The sequence below is a fragment of the Alligator sinensis genome, unplaced genomic scaffold (assembly GCF_000455745.1).
Source record: "Alligator sinensis unplaced genomic scaffold, ASM45574v1 scaffold453_1, whole genome shotgun sequence".
Taxonomy (NCBI): Eukaryota; Metazoa; Chordata; order Crocodylia; family Alligatoridae; genus Alligator; species Alligator sinensis.
In genome coordinates this window covers 479,563-496,361 of record NW_005842485.1, presented here as the reverse complement: position 1 = coordinate 496,361, position 16,799 = coordinate 479,563, and the positions used below count along the sequence as shown (strand labels likewise).

At 53.7% G+C, this 16,799-nt stretch overlaps 1 protein-coding gene across 4 annotated transcripts in view; it reads left to right on the top strand.

The window, feature by feature from the left end:
* The window catches only part of GPAT2 (glycerol-3-phosphate acyltransferase 2, mitochondrial), a 40,044-nt gene extending 28,927 nt beyond the window's left edge, over positions 1-11,117 (top strand). The window contains exons 14-24 of one of the 4 annotated variants that reach the window (XM_025212835.1): positions 854-924; positions 1,327-1,486; positions 1,784-1,932; positions 2,181-2,258; positions 2,870-2,998; positions 3,900-4,020; positions 4,469-4,534; positions 5,057-5,111; positions 5,583-5,614; positions 10,012-10,067; positions 10,434-11,117. In XM_025212835.1, coding sequence (XP_025068620.1) covers positions 854-924; positions 1,327-1,486; positions 1,784-1,932; positions 2,181-2,258; positions 2,870-2,998; positions 3,900-4,020; positions 4,469-4,534; positions 5,057-5,111; positions 5,583-5,614; positions 10,012-10,067; positions 10,434-10,550 — 1,034 coding nt within the window. In that variant the 3' untranslated portion in view covers positions 10,551-11,117. Of the gene's footprint in view, positions 1-853; positions 925-1,326; positions 1,589-1,783; positions 1,933-2,180; positions 2,259-2,869; positions 2,999-3,899; positions 4,021-4,468; positions 4,535-5,056; positions 5,112-5,582; positions 5,615-10,011; positions 10,068-10,433 lie in introns of all 4 variants that reach the window. The other 3 variants (XM_025212834.1, XM_014523439.2, XM_006031155.1) reach the window with 3 other exon arrangements.
* Positions 11,118-16,799: the final 5,682 nt, after the last annotated feature.

Below are 16,799 nucleotides of genomic sequence, written 5' to 3'. Positions count from 1 at the left end.
GGTTCAGACAGAAGCTGTCTAGTTTTGGTCAGCCTGAGTACCAGCTCTCATCACTGCCTGTGAACAATACACTGAGAAGGGTGCTGCTGAAGGACCCCCTTGCTGCACTCCCAGCCGCCTGCCTTTCTCGGGGGTTGAGATCCAGGGGAAGGCGGCTTTGCTGTCAGTGGCCATCTTGGTTTGGACGGAGCTGTGGGGTGGGGAGTACCTCCCAGGCAGGAGGAAGCCTGTCAGCAACCAAGAGTCAATCCGTGTATGGGCTTGGGGTTTTGTATAGAAGAGCCAGTGCCACCTTGGCTGTAGAGGGGAGAAACAGATGTGCATTCCAGGGCACCCAGAGGCAGAGAGAAGAGGCTCCCATCTCCCCTGCAGAATAGCCAGTGGGCAGGATGTTGTCCTGCCCTCTTCCCAAAACCCTTTGTCTGTGCCTTCCCTCCCTGGCACTGTGGGATGGGGTGGATTCTCTGCCTCACCAGCCCCCTCAGGCTTTGTGTGGAGGTCTGTGCACCACACTAGTGCAGCTATGCATTATGGGTTGTCTGACCTCCTGCACTGCATGGACCTAGAGTACCAGTGTGGTCTCTTCTGGCTTTGCTCTTGCCACTTGCCACTTGCTCTTGTCAGCCTGTCTCTGTCTCCATCTCACAGGCAGTATCCCCACAGTAGTTGGGGACTTGGTTGTGTCCCAGCTGGGAGCATGTGACAGCACTATACCAATTAAGTGATGTGACAGGCATGAAGCGGGACACTGGACCCGATCCCACTTGGTGCTGAGTGTCAGTGGTATCCCACTGGCCAGCATCCACCACTGCAGGGCTCAGGCAGTGATTAACGTTCCCTGCTTCCCTTGCAGCTGGCGTGTCCTGCTCTGCTGTTACGGCTGTGGGGATTATGTCTGCCCTCCTGCTACACAAGCACCGCGAGGTATGGGGTTGGGAGAGGGTGCAGCTGCATTCTCTAAGGGGTCCCTGTTCCCTGAGGTAGGAAGCAAACTGGGCACCATCTGTGGCTGATGGTGTCAGGGCCGCCTTAGACCACAGGGTCCCTCCAGTCATGGCTTTACGACCCCTCCACATAGTAGCTTTTCCTTTCTCCTTTGCTGAGCAAGAGAAAGGCTTCCTGGCAGCTTCTGGCATTATGGTTCCCATCTTATGGGCAGGGATGGGCATTGAGGCCCCTGCCAGCCCCTTTGAGCAGGGGATTGCCTCCTGGGGTGCTGGTTTCAGGTCCTGTGGGAGGGGAGATATTTTCCTAGGAGATTTTGGTCTCCATTGGCAAGGAGCCTGTTCCAAGCCCCGCTTTCCACTTCTCTGCTCCCCACCCCAGGGCGTCTTCCTCTCCCGTCTCATGTCAGACTTTGCATGGCTGACGGAGGAGATATTGTTGCACCAGAGAGATGTGGCCTTCTCGGGGCAGCTCCGGGCTCTGGTGCTGCACAGCTTGACTCTGCTCCGGGGCTGCGTCTCCCTGCACCAGCTCTCCCTAGGTGATGTCTTGGTGGCACCCCAGGCCACGGAGCCAGCCATGAGGCAGCTGAGCCTGCATGGTGCTGCCCTGCTGCCCATCTTCATGGCTGAGGCTGTGGGGGGTGAGTGGTTTGGTTGGGGGGATCAGGGAGGGTCTCCAGTGTACCAGGGGCTGTGGTCTGGTTGGGAAGGGGTCTCTTCCAGTCTCTATGCCAGAGGCTGGAGGCAGAATTAAGCAGAGAGGCAGGCAAGGAAAGGCCCCCCCAGCCTGTGCCCAGGGAGTCATGAGGGCCCTGAGTCTCTCTGGGCCTCTGCAGCCTGTGCCATCAATGCCCTCCTTGTGGAGATGCTGCCTTTCTTGGGGCCCACCGCCCTGCCGGCCGACATCATCCTGAGTCAACAGGAGCTGCAAGAGAAGACTCTGGTGCTGGTCCAGCTTCTGCCCCGGGACTTCCTCCTGCTCCAGGTAGCACCCTTTGAGCACCCCAGGGCCTCCCAACTCCCTGCAGGCTCTTTCTGGGTGTGAGGGTGCTGCCCTCCAGTGGCTGTGCCCAGACAGTGCAGGCTGTTTGCATTGCAGGTGGGAGGCAGAGGTGCTGGGCTGGGTTGCAGGACTGGGGCAGATGGGTTGCATCCCATCCCTGTGGTCTCTGATGGTCTCTGGGGAGGTCCAGGTTGCTTTCTGTTTGGTGACATGCCCCTCATCTCCTTCAGCCCTGCCAGCCGGCCTTTTGTTACTGCCAGGACGTCCTGGACAAGCTGATCCAGTGCGGGCTGCTGGTGGCCGAGGAGGTAGGTGCCTGCGAGCCCCATCTGGGGCAGGAGGAGAATATGAGGGAGACCTGGTCTGTTAGTAAGCAGGGGCTTAGCTTCTAGCCCTCCCTCCCGCCCCTCATCAGCCAGCGTGCCCTTCCGTGGGTGGTGCATACAGCCTTCTTGACCTGTGGGAGCTAGCAGCACTGGGGAAAAGCGACAGACCAGGGCCACTGGTTATCCCAAGCCCCCTGCCTGCCCTCAGCTGCTCTAGGTGCCTGGGCTGCCTGTCCCAGCCCACTCCTGTGAGTGAGTCAGTTTGGTCTCTCAGCTCTTCGTGGACTTGGTCCTAGCAAGTGGGGCAGGGGATACCCTTGGGACCACATAGATGGAGGAGCTGGTGCCTCATTACTGTCAGGAACCGGGCTTGGCCCAGAGCTGGGAGGAGAAGGTCTTGGTACAGCTCTCCCTGCCTGGTGGGGTTTGGTGACTGGCAAGCAGGAAAGGGAGCCCCAGGTCGTTCTCTGGGTCCCTTGCGGTAGAGGAGTGATGTATGGAGATGACCCAGAAGCCTCCAGGCCTGTCCCACAGCAAGACCCCATCCCAGGTCAAGGGCTCCAGGCATCACCTGCCTTCCTTGCTCCCTGAAGGCATCCAGCGAGCGTCCAGCCTGTGACACCTCCCGCCGACGTTTCTCCGGGGAGCTGATGTGGAAGGAGACGGGCGAGTTCAGTGATGACAGCGACTACGATGAGGACAGTGGCAAGCGCTGCTTCAAGGTACTGTTGCTTTGCCCTCAATACTGCCAGCAGGTGCCCTCAGGCCTTGCACAGCACATGTAGGGGGGCAACGATGGGTGCTCTTGGCTTCCCTCCCCCTTCCACCAGGGCTCCTGTTCCCCTTTGGGGCTGGCTAAGTATGGGGGGTGCCCCCCCCAGCCCTGGTGTTCCCCAGGGGCAGCCCTGTCTCTGCCTGCCTGCTGCGTGAGTGCGCTTGGGAGCCACAGCAGAGCTGGAATGATCCCACCTAGGCCTGGGGGAGCTGAGAACAGAGTCCTCAGTGCAGCTCACCTGAGGGCCATCTGCAGGTCCACCGCATCATGTCCTGGTCAGGAGGAAGCCTGTCCCCTCATGGAGGTCCTGGTTCTGCTCCAGGGATCCAGGGCTACAGCACATGCCTCAGTGGTGATGCTGACAGACTCTGAGGTTTGGTGTGTGGGGAAATAGGAGGAAAGCAGGGTGATGACGAAAGGCCGGTGGGTGAGAACAGGGGCTGCTTGAAACCCCCACAGCTCATGCTGCCTAGGCAGGGTCTCCCAGCTCCCAGGGGCCCTCACTCTAGCAGCCTTGCTACCCCAGCCTTGGGCTCCTCTCAGCTCTGCCAGGGCCCCACAACCCCCTCCCATCCCAGCCCTGGCCCTGCTCCTGCCCCTGTCCCTGCCCCTGCCTCATGCTGTGTGATGTTGAGAGGAAACTGAGCCCCGGTGCAGGCACCTACCCTGGAGATCTTCAAAAGGAGACTGGATGCACACCTTGCTGGGGTTATTTGACCCCAGAAGTCTTTTCTGCCCAGGGCAGAGGGGGCTGGACCCGATGATCTCATAAGGTCCCTTCCAGCCCTAAACTTCTGTGAATCTGTGAGTCTCACTGGTGCACTGATGTGTCATTCTTTTCCCTACAGATAAGCCAGCTGGACAACTGCTTCGACTTCTTCCTCTTCCTCTGTAGCCTCCTGAGCCCTGTGCTAAGGACCTACGAGAGAGCTGCTGCCTTCCTTGCTGAGTCTTGCTGCCCCCAGCCAGGTATGGCCTCTGTCCCTTGCATACAGCACAGCTCCAGCCACCATTGCCATGGCTCCTGGGGAACTCCAGGCACAGAGATAGGAACCCCAGCTAGGCTGCAGTGGAGCTGGGCTGTGAACTCATGACTTTATCCTGTGCTGACATTCAGCCCTTCAGCCAGCTGTCACTCAGGAGCCTTCCCAGGCTTGGGGGGAGGAGGGGGGCGTCTATTGGTCCGTGACCTGGTGGCTTTGGGGTGGGGGTTCCTCACCCAGACCATGGCAACACCAATACTGGACTGCTCTAGAGCTTAACAAGCCATCCTCCAGGCCAGTGAAGGGCTGTCAGGGCTCCCTGGGGTATCTGGCTCCTTTGGACTGTGCTTCAGAGGCCCAGCTGAGCTCACTGCATGGACACTGGGTGTCATGGGTTGCTCCTCTCTGATCGGCTCCCTGCATGCCCTCTGCAGAGCCAGCGTACACGGAGAAGCTGCAAGGGATCCTGCTGAGGAAGGCAAGGGAAGACGGCTCCTTTGGTGAGTCTGAGGCATTCTCCAGGGGGAAGCAGCTCTGAGCCAGCTTCCTGGGCCATGCTGCCCTTAGCAGGTCTGTGCCTGTCGTCCTCCTGTGCTCAGCCCCATTTCTCCCACCACCCTCCTCCTTCCTTCCCAGTGGGAGAGGGGTTCTCCATCTGTGGAGGCTAATTGTGCTTGGAGCATGGCCTGTGCCAGAAGTCTTAGGGGTGTCTGCCCCCTGCTGACAGCTGATGGAATGGCACATTGGTGACTGCCTCCTTGCTCAGCCACCGGGCTGACAGAGACCCCGGTAGCTGGTGGTGAATGCTAGGAATCAGGCTGGGGGGGTCTCTGAGCTGCCCTGCTTCTGGCAGGGAACCTGCTGGGGTGAGAAAGCTGCTGCTGAATCTGGAGGCAGCAGGCTTGGTTGGATGGGCCCCAGCTATAGAATCACAGATTGGTTCAGGATGGCAGGGCCTTCAGGAGGTCACTGCTGGGCCAGGCCCCTGCTTGAAGCAGGATCCACCCCAACTTTTTCTGCAGAGGGAGAATCCGTGCCTCTCGGGGCAGCCTGGTTGGATGCAAAACCACCCTCAGAGTAAGACAGTTCTTCCTCTCCTCCAACCTCAATTTCCCCTGCTGCATTTTAAGACCCTGGCTCCTAGCCCTGTCCCCTGCTGTCACAGAGAGTCTGTCTGCATTGTTTCAATAACCAACCACTCGTCAGGTACTGCAGATGGCTGTCAAATACCCCCTCAGTCTCCTCCAGAGTAAATTATCCCTGTGCTTTCAGCCTGTCCCCATAAGCTGTAGAGTAACATTTTTGTGGTGGGGGGGAGGGAGGCGGGCAGGGTGCTAGAATGGGTGGCCCCCAGGGAGTTCCCCACTGCCACTCTTAGAGCAGCCCCTGTCTGATGGGGTAAGGGTTTGCTTCCACCTTCCCGGCTGCCAGATAAGGCATGGACATTGTAAGTGACCGCTCTCTCCTCACAAATCATATTCCTCAAATCTCTCCATTTCTGTTGCTCTTGGCTGGATGCTTCCCAATCTGTCTTCATCTTTCTTGAAGTGAGGGCCCTGAAACAGGACACCAAACTCCAGGTAAGGCCTCAGCAGTACCAAGCAGGCATGGAGAATCCTGTGCCTTGATTTGCAAGTGATGGTCCTGTTAATACAGCCTGCTAAGCTGTTGGCTTCTTTTGCAACAAGAGCACACTGGTGGCTCCTGTTCAGCTTGGGGTCCATCTGCTGTAACCTCCAACTCCTTTTCTGGAAACGGACTGGGTGTTCTTAATAGAGATGGTGATACCAGAACCAGGACAGACCCCTGGGGAGCTCATTTAATACGTCCTCCCTACTGTATATCAAGCTATTGATAATTACTTTTTGAGCATACTGATCCAACCAATTTCATGTTCACCTTGCAGTACTTGCTGTAAGTCTGTGAATCTTTAACTTCTTTTTAAACTGTATTTATTATCAAGTGTAACTTAACAAATTTTAACATTCAAAGATATAGCCAATCCCCTAAAATATACATAAAGACAGATATTTATATTCTAGCAACCATGCTCCCTTAGCCCAAGTCCATGTCCACAGGAGTTTTGCGTTCTTTTCTTCTCTTCCTTTCAGGCTCTGACAGGTCCTTTATGTTTCAGTATTCAGTTTGATGATAAGCTTTTGTGTTTCTTCATCTCTGTATAATAGTTCACCCCCTGTTCTTCCTCAGAACTCTGCATAGTACAAATCTCACTATCATCTCTGTTTTTACATATTGAATTTATGCCAAATTCATTCTTAATTGTTATCTTGTAGAACTCACACTTGCCTATTCAAAAGGGTTTCTTAAACTTTCTAGGTTGGGGGCAGAAAGATTCTTTTTTTAGCAAATGTAAAAAAACCCTTTGTTTTCCTTCTCCGCTGTAGAACCAGAGAGGACAGCTTTGTCATTTCTAAAACATTCTGTACTTTTTGAAACTGGCCAGTGATTCTTGGGGTGTCCCTTCTCTTCCAGGCTTTTGCAGTTATAATTCTTGCAGCCACCTGTAGATAGTGATTATCCCCTTATGACTCCTTTATGTTGCAGAGATCACAAGAAGGTTCAGCTAGAATACCACGGGTGATTTGAATAGCTGGCACCCTGTTGTTTCCCTCACCGTGTCTCCAAACCTCTTCCAGAACAGTTTGAGTCGGGGACCCCTCCACCGTATATGGTAGAATCCTCCAAGCTGAGCACGCTCCCTCCAACATTAGCCTTTGTTTGTACCATAAATATGTTTAATTTTGAGTGGGGTGAGACATTTTCAAAGTAGGATTTGAAATGAATCTTTTATTATAGTGCAGATGGATATATGAGGACCATTGTTCCAGGTGGTCTCCCATTCTTCAGCACTAATCCTGACCCAATGTTAATAGCCCTTGTTAGCTTATTAACAAGAAAGGCATGACAGACAGTGGCAGAAGCCTTTAAAAATAGGATAATTCACATCCACTGTTCTTCCCCCATCCACAGAGTCTGTTACCATGTCATAAAAGGAAACTGCCCTGCCCTGGGTGAATCCATGTTGGCTTTTCCTGATCACCTTGTTTTTCTCCAGGTGCTTAGAGTTATGTTCCTTAATGACATTTTGCCTGGTGTTGAGATCAGCCTGCCTGGTCTGTAATTATTAAAGATGGGTATTCTGTTGGCCCTTTTCCAGCTATCACCCAACATCTTCGCAGTCTCAAAGACAGCCAGTGGCTCTGAAATTACCTCACCCATTTTCTTGAGCACTCTAGGTCCCATCTCCTCTGGCCCCGCTGACCTGGATTCACCTTCTCCAAGTAATCCCTGTCCTGTTCCTCTACCAAGCCAAGCTGCTTCTGTCCTTCCCTATCTCTGCTGTCAGCTGCACCTGTCACCTGCTTGTTGACTTTATTCATAAAGACCAAAGTAAAAAAACCAAAACATTAAATAATTCAGCCTTGTCCTTAAAATCCATAACAAGAGTGCCTGCTGCTGGGAAGAGGTCACTTTCCTTAGCCTTCAGCTTGTCTCTGATATACCTGTGTTGACTCGCAGAGGCATTTTGTGAAGTAAGGAAGGGCCGAGGAGCCAGGCCCACCAAAAGTAAACACTCCAACATGTAGATGTAAATTTTAATAAGAGAGTTAAGAATAAAATGCAGATCAGGTATAAATGATCCAACAGTGCAGGTGCATTCATCTAAAGAAGCGGCCATCCTATTACCATTGGAACCAAATGAATCCTAAATTCTCTGGGTCCTAAAGTCTTAAGTCTCTATTAGGTGGCCAGCCTGGTAGGGAAAAGGACCTTCTAACTAGCACTAACTTGGTACATCTGCAGGAGGGCAGTTAGGCACAAACTGTAGTTTGAGGCTGAAGAGTGAAAAACCTGAGGTGGAATGAGATTTATACTCTGTGACCTGGGTCAATATCAAAACTTAGCAAATAAAGCTAATAAATGTTCCCAGTAGGCTGTCTTTTAAGTAGTATGCATATGTATATTTTTATCCTTGTCTGCATCAGATCTAATTGGTATGAAGCCACTAAATCCACTGAGAATGACTCTTTCCAAACTTCTTTTGTCCTGTCCCTCTCGCACCTTCTAAACCAGTGGTTCTCCACTTGGTTAGACTGATTGCACCCCTCATTAGATTCAAGACCCCTCTTGAAGAATGGCAGCTCTTAGTTTTCACTCATTCTTGCAGTTTTTCTTGTGCAAAGAACTCCCAAAGCGCAGAACAGGCCAGAATGTACCTACCACTGTGGACGCCTATTTGAAATACCTGGGTTTATCTTGTGAATCCATTCTAAAGTGTTCTTACCTGCACATGTCTGCTGCCATTGCTCTTCCCCAGGCTTTGATCAAGCAAGAGCTCTGCCATGCTCCCATTAAGCAGCTTAGGGTCTACAGTAGTCTACACTTGGACAATCCTTTCTTATTGCTTTATACACCCCTTACTGGTTGCATCTCAGATTGTGCCCTGGCCTTTCAGCATCTCTTCCTGTGTGAGGCTCACCCTCTTCTAGTTATATGGCCAAGTTTCCACTTGTTGAAGTTCAAATAAAGGAATCCTAAGGTTTTACTGTTTAGCCAGACCAGTCTCTTGCTGTGCTCTCAGGTCTTTCATTGCATGGGGATAACTCATTTTAGCACCCTTAATTAGGCCTCCTTAAATACAGCCACCTCTCCTGGGCTCCTCTTCCCTTCAGATTCACTTCTCAGGGGATCCTGCCCCCCCAGTTCCCAGTGCTTGTGAAGGCATGCTTTCCACAAGTCCAGCGTCTTTGTTTTGCTGATCCTTTCATCCAGTCTTTAGTATTTTGAACTCTATCATTTCATGGTTCCTGTCTCCCAGGTTACCTTCCACCTTCATGCTCTCAGTCAATTCCTCCTGCTTGTGAGCAGCAAGTAGAAAAGAGCTTCCCTCTTGGTAGGCCTCTCCCATGCCTGTACCAAAAATCCATTCCCCAAACCCCCCAATAACTTGTTGGAATGCCTGTGCACTGTTGTGTTTCCCTCTCAACATGTGTCCCAGTAACTGAAGTCCTGCAGAAAAATCAAGTCTTCTAACTTGGCAGCATTGGTTAGTTGTTTGAAGAAGGCCTCATCCAACTCTTCCTTCTGGCTCTGTGGTCTTTGGCAGACATCCACTGTGACAGCCATCACCTTTTTTCCTTCTGACTCTGATAGAGGCTTTCAATAGGCTACAGCTTTGTAGTGTATCTCAGAACAAGCATCTCTCTTGCTCTTACATCAGGGAGTGGTTCCCAGTGGTTTTAGAGTCAAAGTCTTTCTTGGAAAAGCCATTAATGTTGTGCGTTTTTCTGTAATCAAAAAACAGAGCAATTTTTCAGTTGCAAAGAGCTCAGAGGGCGTTTATAGACGTGCTCTGGGAGGCAAGGCAGGGGCACTTTAATTAGCGCCGCTCTGAGAGCCATGCTAATTAAAGCACCTGAAGCGTCGCATGTATGAGCATCCCCATGCTGGAAAATGGCAGTGGGGCATTTTGAACTAAATCTCATTGAACGAGCTTTAGTTTAAAGCGCCCCACTGCTATTTTTCAGCACGAGGACAATGATACACGTGATGCTGGAGTCTGTTGGAGTGTGGTAATTACCACGCTCCAGCAGACATGATTAATTGAGCCTTTTGATTAATTGAGAATTAATTACATGCTGTAATTACATCACATTAGAGCACCTTCCTTTTTCTCCCCAGCCTGCTCATACCATATATCACTAGCCATGTGAACTGTCCCCTCACACTATCCCAGGTACAACATAATTGCAGGGATCTGACCCTACTGGAGCCTGCTGGGCCCTGTGGGGTGATCTAAGCCCAGGAGCCAGCCAAGAGCAACCCCCAGCCAGAGGGAACCAGAAGAGCCTGCTGCAGCTGTGCAGGGCAGTGTAGGGCAGTGAGGAGTGTTACCATCCTAGCAAGCATATTCCAGGCCCCCAGCACTTATACTTGGCTACTTTCTCTTCTCCAGAGTGTGTGAACAGGAGCATGGCTGTGAGCTCCGTCCGGACCTTCAAGGAGCTAGGGGTGAGCATGCTCTGTTTCCTGCCCTCCCCGGGGAACCCGACCAACCCTGCTTTTTGCTTCCCCCTACCTAGCCAGGCCCTGGGGATCTGCCTGCAGACTTTCTCTCCCTCCTAGCCACTGGGTCCGAGTCACAGCTGGTCTGGGATGCAGGGGCAGCTGCTGGCTGCACCTCCCCTCTCTGATGCACTTGGGTTATATTGCTCCCCTCAACCTGTCCTGGTTCCCATCCCCAGAACTTCAGGGGCCCACTCTCTGCCCAAGAGCAGGGTGAGGTCCATGTCAGCATAGCACTGGCCTTGATCTGCTGCGGCTGGTCTGGAGGCTGGAAAACCAGGCTCTCTTTCTCTCTCCCTCTCCCCCTGCCAGGTGCTGCAGGAGCTGCCGACCCCAGCAGGGCCCAAGCTCTACCTCTCAGAATCTTTCTCCCTCAGAGAGAACCAGGAGAGCCTGAAGAAGTTCATCCAGCAGTTTATATATTGCTAGGGCCATGCCAGGAGGGCTGTCTCGGGCCTTGAGAAGTCATATCCCATCCCAGATCCCGTTGTGCCTCCCTCACCCAATGGAAGCCAGACTGCCACATTGCAAAGTTTGAATATTTGTCCTGTCTGCTTGGGGAAATCCCCCTGTGATGTGGTGGCTGGTGGCCAGCCCAGCCCAGCCATGATGGGGTTACGAGGGAGGGCACCAACTGGAGCAGGGGGAAATCCTGGCATTTGGCTGAAATACTCATGTCTAATTTGAGAGGGGGATAGATCTGCTGACTGTACCTGGGTTGTGGGTTTGCTGATAGCCTGTGGGGTCTTCCCCTGGATGTTGAGGTTGGGGGCTGGAGGGTGGGCTTACCACTTCCAAAGTCTCTGGGCATCTCCCTGGTGTCTTTTCCCCATCATGGCTGGAAAACACAGGTGAGGTCACAGAGCACTTGGCATATGGTTTCAGCTGAGATGCAACAGGTGGGAGGTTCATGTTGCTGTGTCACAAGGACTGATGTTTCAAGCCTAGTTAAAATAGTGTCACTGTAAAAGGAATTAATTAAAAGCCAAAGAATCAGATCTGGCCCCCAGCCTGGCTTCTACTTTCAAGGGAAGAAGTTTGAGGGCTGGGCTACAGCATCGAGCTGTGCACTGGTCCCCCCACCAGGGAGCACACTACTAATGGCAGCTTGGCTGGTTTCATCCAGCAGCCTTCCTACTGGTACCATGCTCAGAGCTCTCTGTGCAGAGGAGAGGGCCCTACCCTTGGCAGAGCCTTATCCTTGGTGCCCCTGCCCTGCTGGGTCTGTAGGGGTGAGCACAGTTTCCTGGTGCCCTGCCTGACCTGGCATGGAGCTAGGCAATACCTAGCCCCTGTGTTTGGGCAGAGGAAGAGCAAGAGCTTCGGTAAGAGCTGCCAGGGAGACCAACAGCAGGATTCTCCAGGTGCCTACCATTTTTGTCACCAGCAGGGAGGTGAAAGCCCGGGGGCGAGGCCCAGCAGCCTCTGCCACTCCAATGCCAGCACCCCCAGGGGAGCTTGCTGGGGAGGGCTCTGAGCCCAGCTGTTTGGCACTATGGTTGTGTCCTCTCCACAGCACCAGGGAGCACAGCAAGAACCTGCCACCCCCTTCTCTTCCCTGCACCACTCTGGCTCGAGCTCTGTCATGTCTGCCCTGCCCCATTGGGCCCTCGCCTCTCTTGCCCTGGGCTCACACTGCCCCCAGGCCCTGCTGCTGCCGCCACTGCTGTTCTGCCCACAGGAATTCCTGGCCCTGGTCTCACCTGTGTAATAAGCATGCTTTGCTGCCACCCCCGTGTTGTGCTTGGGGGCTAGGGGACTCCTCTGCTCCGCTCTTGTTTCTCCCTTCCTTCCTGGCTCCATCTCCCTCCCTCTCCCGGCCTCCCGCTGCTCCCAGAGTCCCTGCATCCCACCCTGCCTGTTCCCACTGTCCCTTCTCCTCTTCTGAGGCTGAGGCTGGTTCTTTGTTCCTGGCCCCTGTTCTGAAGCCTGCCAGGCTGCAATGTGAAGCCGATCAGATGAACCCAGGTGCTGCTGCAGTGTAGAACAGCCACAGGCGTCAGGGCAGAGCAGTTGAGCTCAGGCTGGGCTCTTGGGGCAACGCCCTGGGAGCCCAGGAACCAACTTCAGCCTCTGATGCTTCCCTGCCTCTGTCACTTCTGCTGCTCCCGGACCCCCAGCTTAGAGCACAAGATCATCCGGGGGACTCAGGTGGGTACCTGGGGTGGGGAAGGGGGAGCCCTCAGGGTTGGAGTCAGAGTGTGATGGGCTTGGGGGGCAGCTCTGGGATGTATGTGGGGTCCATAGTGGGGGGTAAAGGGGGAGACTGCCCCAGCCTGCCCACCCTGTTTCTGTTTTTATCTCCAGGGCAAAAGCTTCCAGAGCAGCAGGAACCATGGGGAGGTGCTGGCTCAGCAAGGGGCCAGTCTGAAAGACTAAGGAGGACCAGAGCCCCTGCCTCCCTGAACTGAGCCCTGGTGTTGCCAGGAGAAGAGCATGGCAGGTGCGGGGGACAGGGCAGGGAAGGGACCAGCCAACCTGGTCTCCCACTGAGCTTGGAAAAACTATGGCAATGCCAGGTGGATGATCTGTGTTGGGGGTGACCCAGGCAGACAGGATGAGCTTGGCACAGCTCTGGCTGCAGCTCAGGGCAAGAGCTGCCAACATGCTGAGAGCTGGCAGGGGGAATTGCCCAGGAGCTGCCCCTAGGGAACATCTGGAAGCCCTTGCTCGCTGAGGACAGGCCAGTCAGGGCTCTGCTTAGGGGCAGTTCAGACTTGATCTCTGGTTTCTGGACTGCCCTGGGGCAAAGGAGGTGCAAGGGTCTGGCCACCCATTCAGTGCTGCTCATGCTTTTAAACAGAGCCAGTGGACCTTGGAGACTTCAAGACACTGCTTTCCTAGTGGGATGGCGCACACTTGGTCACCACAGGCTGTAGGCCTGTAGGTTCCTGACTGGGGAAGAAAGAGCTGGATGAAAGGTAAGGAGAGGGGCTGCTAGAGTTGGGGGATTCTCACCTCCAAGAGCTGTGTGGCTTGCACAGCCTCTAAGCCACCATAAAGTGGTGTCCTCCCCATCCCATAGCAGTGGTGCCTTCTAGGGAGCTTGTCGGTGGGCAGCATCCCCCTCTGTCTGCTTCTGCCTTGTGGAAGAGACGGGAGATGAGAACCCAGGTGTTTTGTTCGACCCACCAGGCAATTGGTGACCCCTCCTCCTGGCTCCCAGGAAACCGACACATGTATGATTGTTGCTCTGAAGGGCTACCCACATCACCCCTGGGAGTGTCCCCTACTTCTGGAGACCCCTTCAAGGAACAGCTCTGAGCCTGCGCTGTAGGTGCTGCAAAGGTGGGCAGGCCCTGCACTGCTGTCCTTGGTGCTGAAGAAGCAGTTCCCCACTTGTCCCAGGCTTTGCAGTCCTGGTGCTGGACTATTCACCCCCCTCCCAAAACTCAAGCCTTCTGCCTCCCCCGTGCCCTCTCCGATCTGTGCTCCTGGAGGAACTGCTCCCTCCTCCTGCACCAGAATAGAAATAGACATTGGTGTTGTTGGATCTCAGCTCTTCTAGAAGTCTCTTGTGTATGGAGAGAGTCCTGTTGTTGGCTGGTTTCTTACTGCTGCAGGAAATGACCCAGATTGGGGTTGTGTTCTGCAGGGTGTTCTCCGATGGCTCAGCCTCCCCTACTTACAGCTGTGGCTGTGTGTAGTGGGGAGTGTGGAGAAGGGAGTGTTTCTAGCTCAGATGCATAGAGGAGGACTCCCAAGTGTCACAAGCATTGTCTGGTGCATGGGGAAGGGTTGGGCACCAATACTTGGCATTTGCAGAGGGCGGGATGGAGCCTGCCTCCATTAGGTGATGCTTGGCTGGTGCAGGAGGATTCTCCCCTGGGGACTGGTATGCTGGTGACGGCAGCGTTGTAACACATCCAAGCAGCGTTGCCAGCAAAAGAGCTATGTGTGAGATGCCATCTGCACTGCACCACCGAGGCACTGGTTCAGGTTGCTGAACCTGGGAGCCCCCAGGGCTGGAAGCTGCTGAGCAGTGGAAGCTGAGGCTGAAGACAGACATGCAAACAGAGAAGAGATAGTTAAGCAGGGGTGGGGTATCAGCAGCAAAGGGCAACAGCGCATGGGATAATTATGGAGACGCCTCCTTGTCTTAACCAGAGTCATCCTTTGAGTGCATGTTACTAGCAGCCTCCAGAAATCCCAAGCGAGTCTGCAGCCCCATGGTGAAGAGCACATTATTAGCAAGGAGAGGGTGGCCCCCATGGAGAGGGGGTGGCCCTAGGAAGCAGTGCACATCAGTGGTAGCTTTCAGTTCCTGGTTCTTGGTGCCCAGTAAGTGGGAATCCTTGCTCGCAGGCCTGGTTACTGGACACTGAACACAGACAATGGTGTTACAATTCCTTGTAGTTCCCCGGATCCTCCTTCTTCCCTTTCGTAAAGATGGGCACTATATTTGCCCTTTTCCAATCATCTGGGACCTCTCCTGATTGCCATGAGTTTTTAAAGATGATGGCCAGCAGTTCTGCAATCACATATTGCCCTCTAGTAGGAGCTTGGCCATTCTATATATTGATGAGGCTACTATAGTCTTTACTTAGGCTATCCTTAGGAAGCAGTGGGGCTTCATCAGTGGGGACTGAACCCATGATCTCCTACTTTGAAACATATAATAAGCTTTCAAAAATGGAATTATTCACACTACCTACTTTTCTGACTGACCTTTCCTGTTGCATTTCCCCATGATGCCCCTCCCGTGCTGGGGGCATTTCTGGTGCTTCTCTTCCCGCACTGGCTGCTGCTTGGCTAGGCTCCATGTACAGCTCTTTTCTGCCCATGAATGCAGACAGGGGAGGATTTCCTAGCTAATTCCAGCTGTGCATTGGCCACTTGAAATGACTCAGCAGCCCTTGAAATGCTCTGCATGGTGCCCTGCTGGTCCCACAACCTGGTGTGGCTCCCTGCTGCCACACTGCCCCCAACTTCACTGTCCCCAGCCCCAGGGGGGCCAGGGGAGAGGCGATCTGGTGCTGGGCTGTGTCTGACGGGCTTTGCTCTTTGGCTTCCCTTCTCGTAGCCTCTGGTGCCTGCTCCATGTTGTAGGGGTTTAGGTAGGAACCTTGTCTGCTCCATGTTGTGGTATTTAACTTCATTGTATTTATGCTACTAGTCTGTCCCCTGTGCACTGTTTACTGGTGCAGGGAAGTTCCTGCCATTGCTTTGGTCTCTGCTCAAGCTGGGGTGGGGGGACAGTGACTGCTGCAATGGTAGCTCAGGGTGACAGGAAGGTCTGAGCTATCCCTGCTGGCTGACCTCGCCCGAGTTCTTCCCCACCCTGCTATGGGAAGGACGCCAGGATGTCTGGACATTAGAGAAGAGGCCATGCACTTGGGAGAAGATCCTGTCCTTTTCTGCAGGGACGTCCCTGACTTTTGCAGAGAGAGGGAGTGAGCTGTGTTAGTCTAAAGTCAGGCACAAGGCATGGTAGGTTTGCACCTTCCAGACCAATGAAATCAAAGATGAATAAACATTCATAAGCAGCAGCTCACTTCATCCATTGCTGTGCTGGCAAGAATGGCAGTCCCTTACAAAAGCCTCTGCATCTCTGATTTAGTTGGTCTGCTGTATAGTAAAGAGTCCTGGGGCCAGCAGAAGGAGCGTGACTGCACTATTCACTGGAGAGGGTGAAGTAAGTTAAGTTCTTAGTTAAGTTCTCCTCCGGCGGGCTTTAAACTAGGCTCGTTGGGGGAAGGGGATGGTGTGAGCGGAGGAAGCCTCAGACAAGCAAGCCAAGCATCGCCGGCAGGAACAGCCCAGCCTAAACCGATGACAAGAGAAACAGGCAATCAGGTAAGTGACATGGGCCTGGGTACCACTGGGATTAGGGTGGTTCATTCATCTTCAGGAGGCCTCAAATGTCTCTATGCTAATGCTCGCAGCATGGGGAACAAGCAGGAGGAACTAGTCCTCCTGCTAGCCAGCACCAACCCAGACATAGTGGGGCTCACCGAAACATGGTGGGACCCAATGCATGACCGGGCAGTGAATATCAAGGGCTACAGGCTCTACAGGAAAGATAGGACAGGCAGGGAGGGTGGGGGTGTGGCGCTCTGTCAAGGAGCAACACACATCCACAGTGAGTAACACTGGGTCAGAGGAGGAGCAAATGGAAGTGCTCTGGGTTAGAATACAAGGGGGTCGAGGAGAAAGGGACTTAATGGTGGGGGTCTACTACAGACCACCCAACCAAGGAGCAGATCGAGACCAGGAATTCTTGTCAGCTCACAGAGATAGTTAGGTCCAAGGATGTGATCGTCATGGGTGATCTAAACTTGCCAGACATCTGCTGGGAGGAGCAGACAGCCAGGTCTGACCGCTCACACAAGTTCTTAACTGACATACAGGACCTCCATCCTAACCCAGGAGGGACATAGCCCCACCAGGGGAGACGCCTTGTTGGATTTGGTCTTGGCCACAGGCGACGACCTGGTACGGGGTCTGCGGGTGCTAGACCACCTGGCTGATAGCGATCATCGTCTGCTGGAATTCACCATCCAGCGCAAGGTGGCAAAAGCCTCCAGCAAGGCAGCAGCCCTCGACTTCAGGAGGGCGGACTTTAACGAGGTGAGAAAACTAGTGGGGGAAGCACTGAGGTCCCAGAGCTGGAGGGAGTTGAGTGTCCAGGAGAAGTGGTCGTTCCTTAAGGAGACGATCCTCCAAGCTCAAATCCCT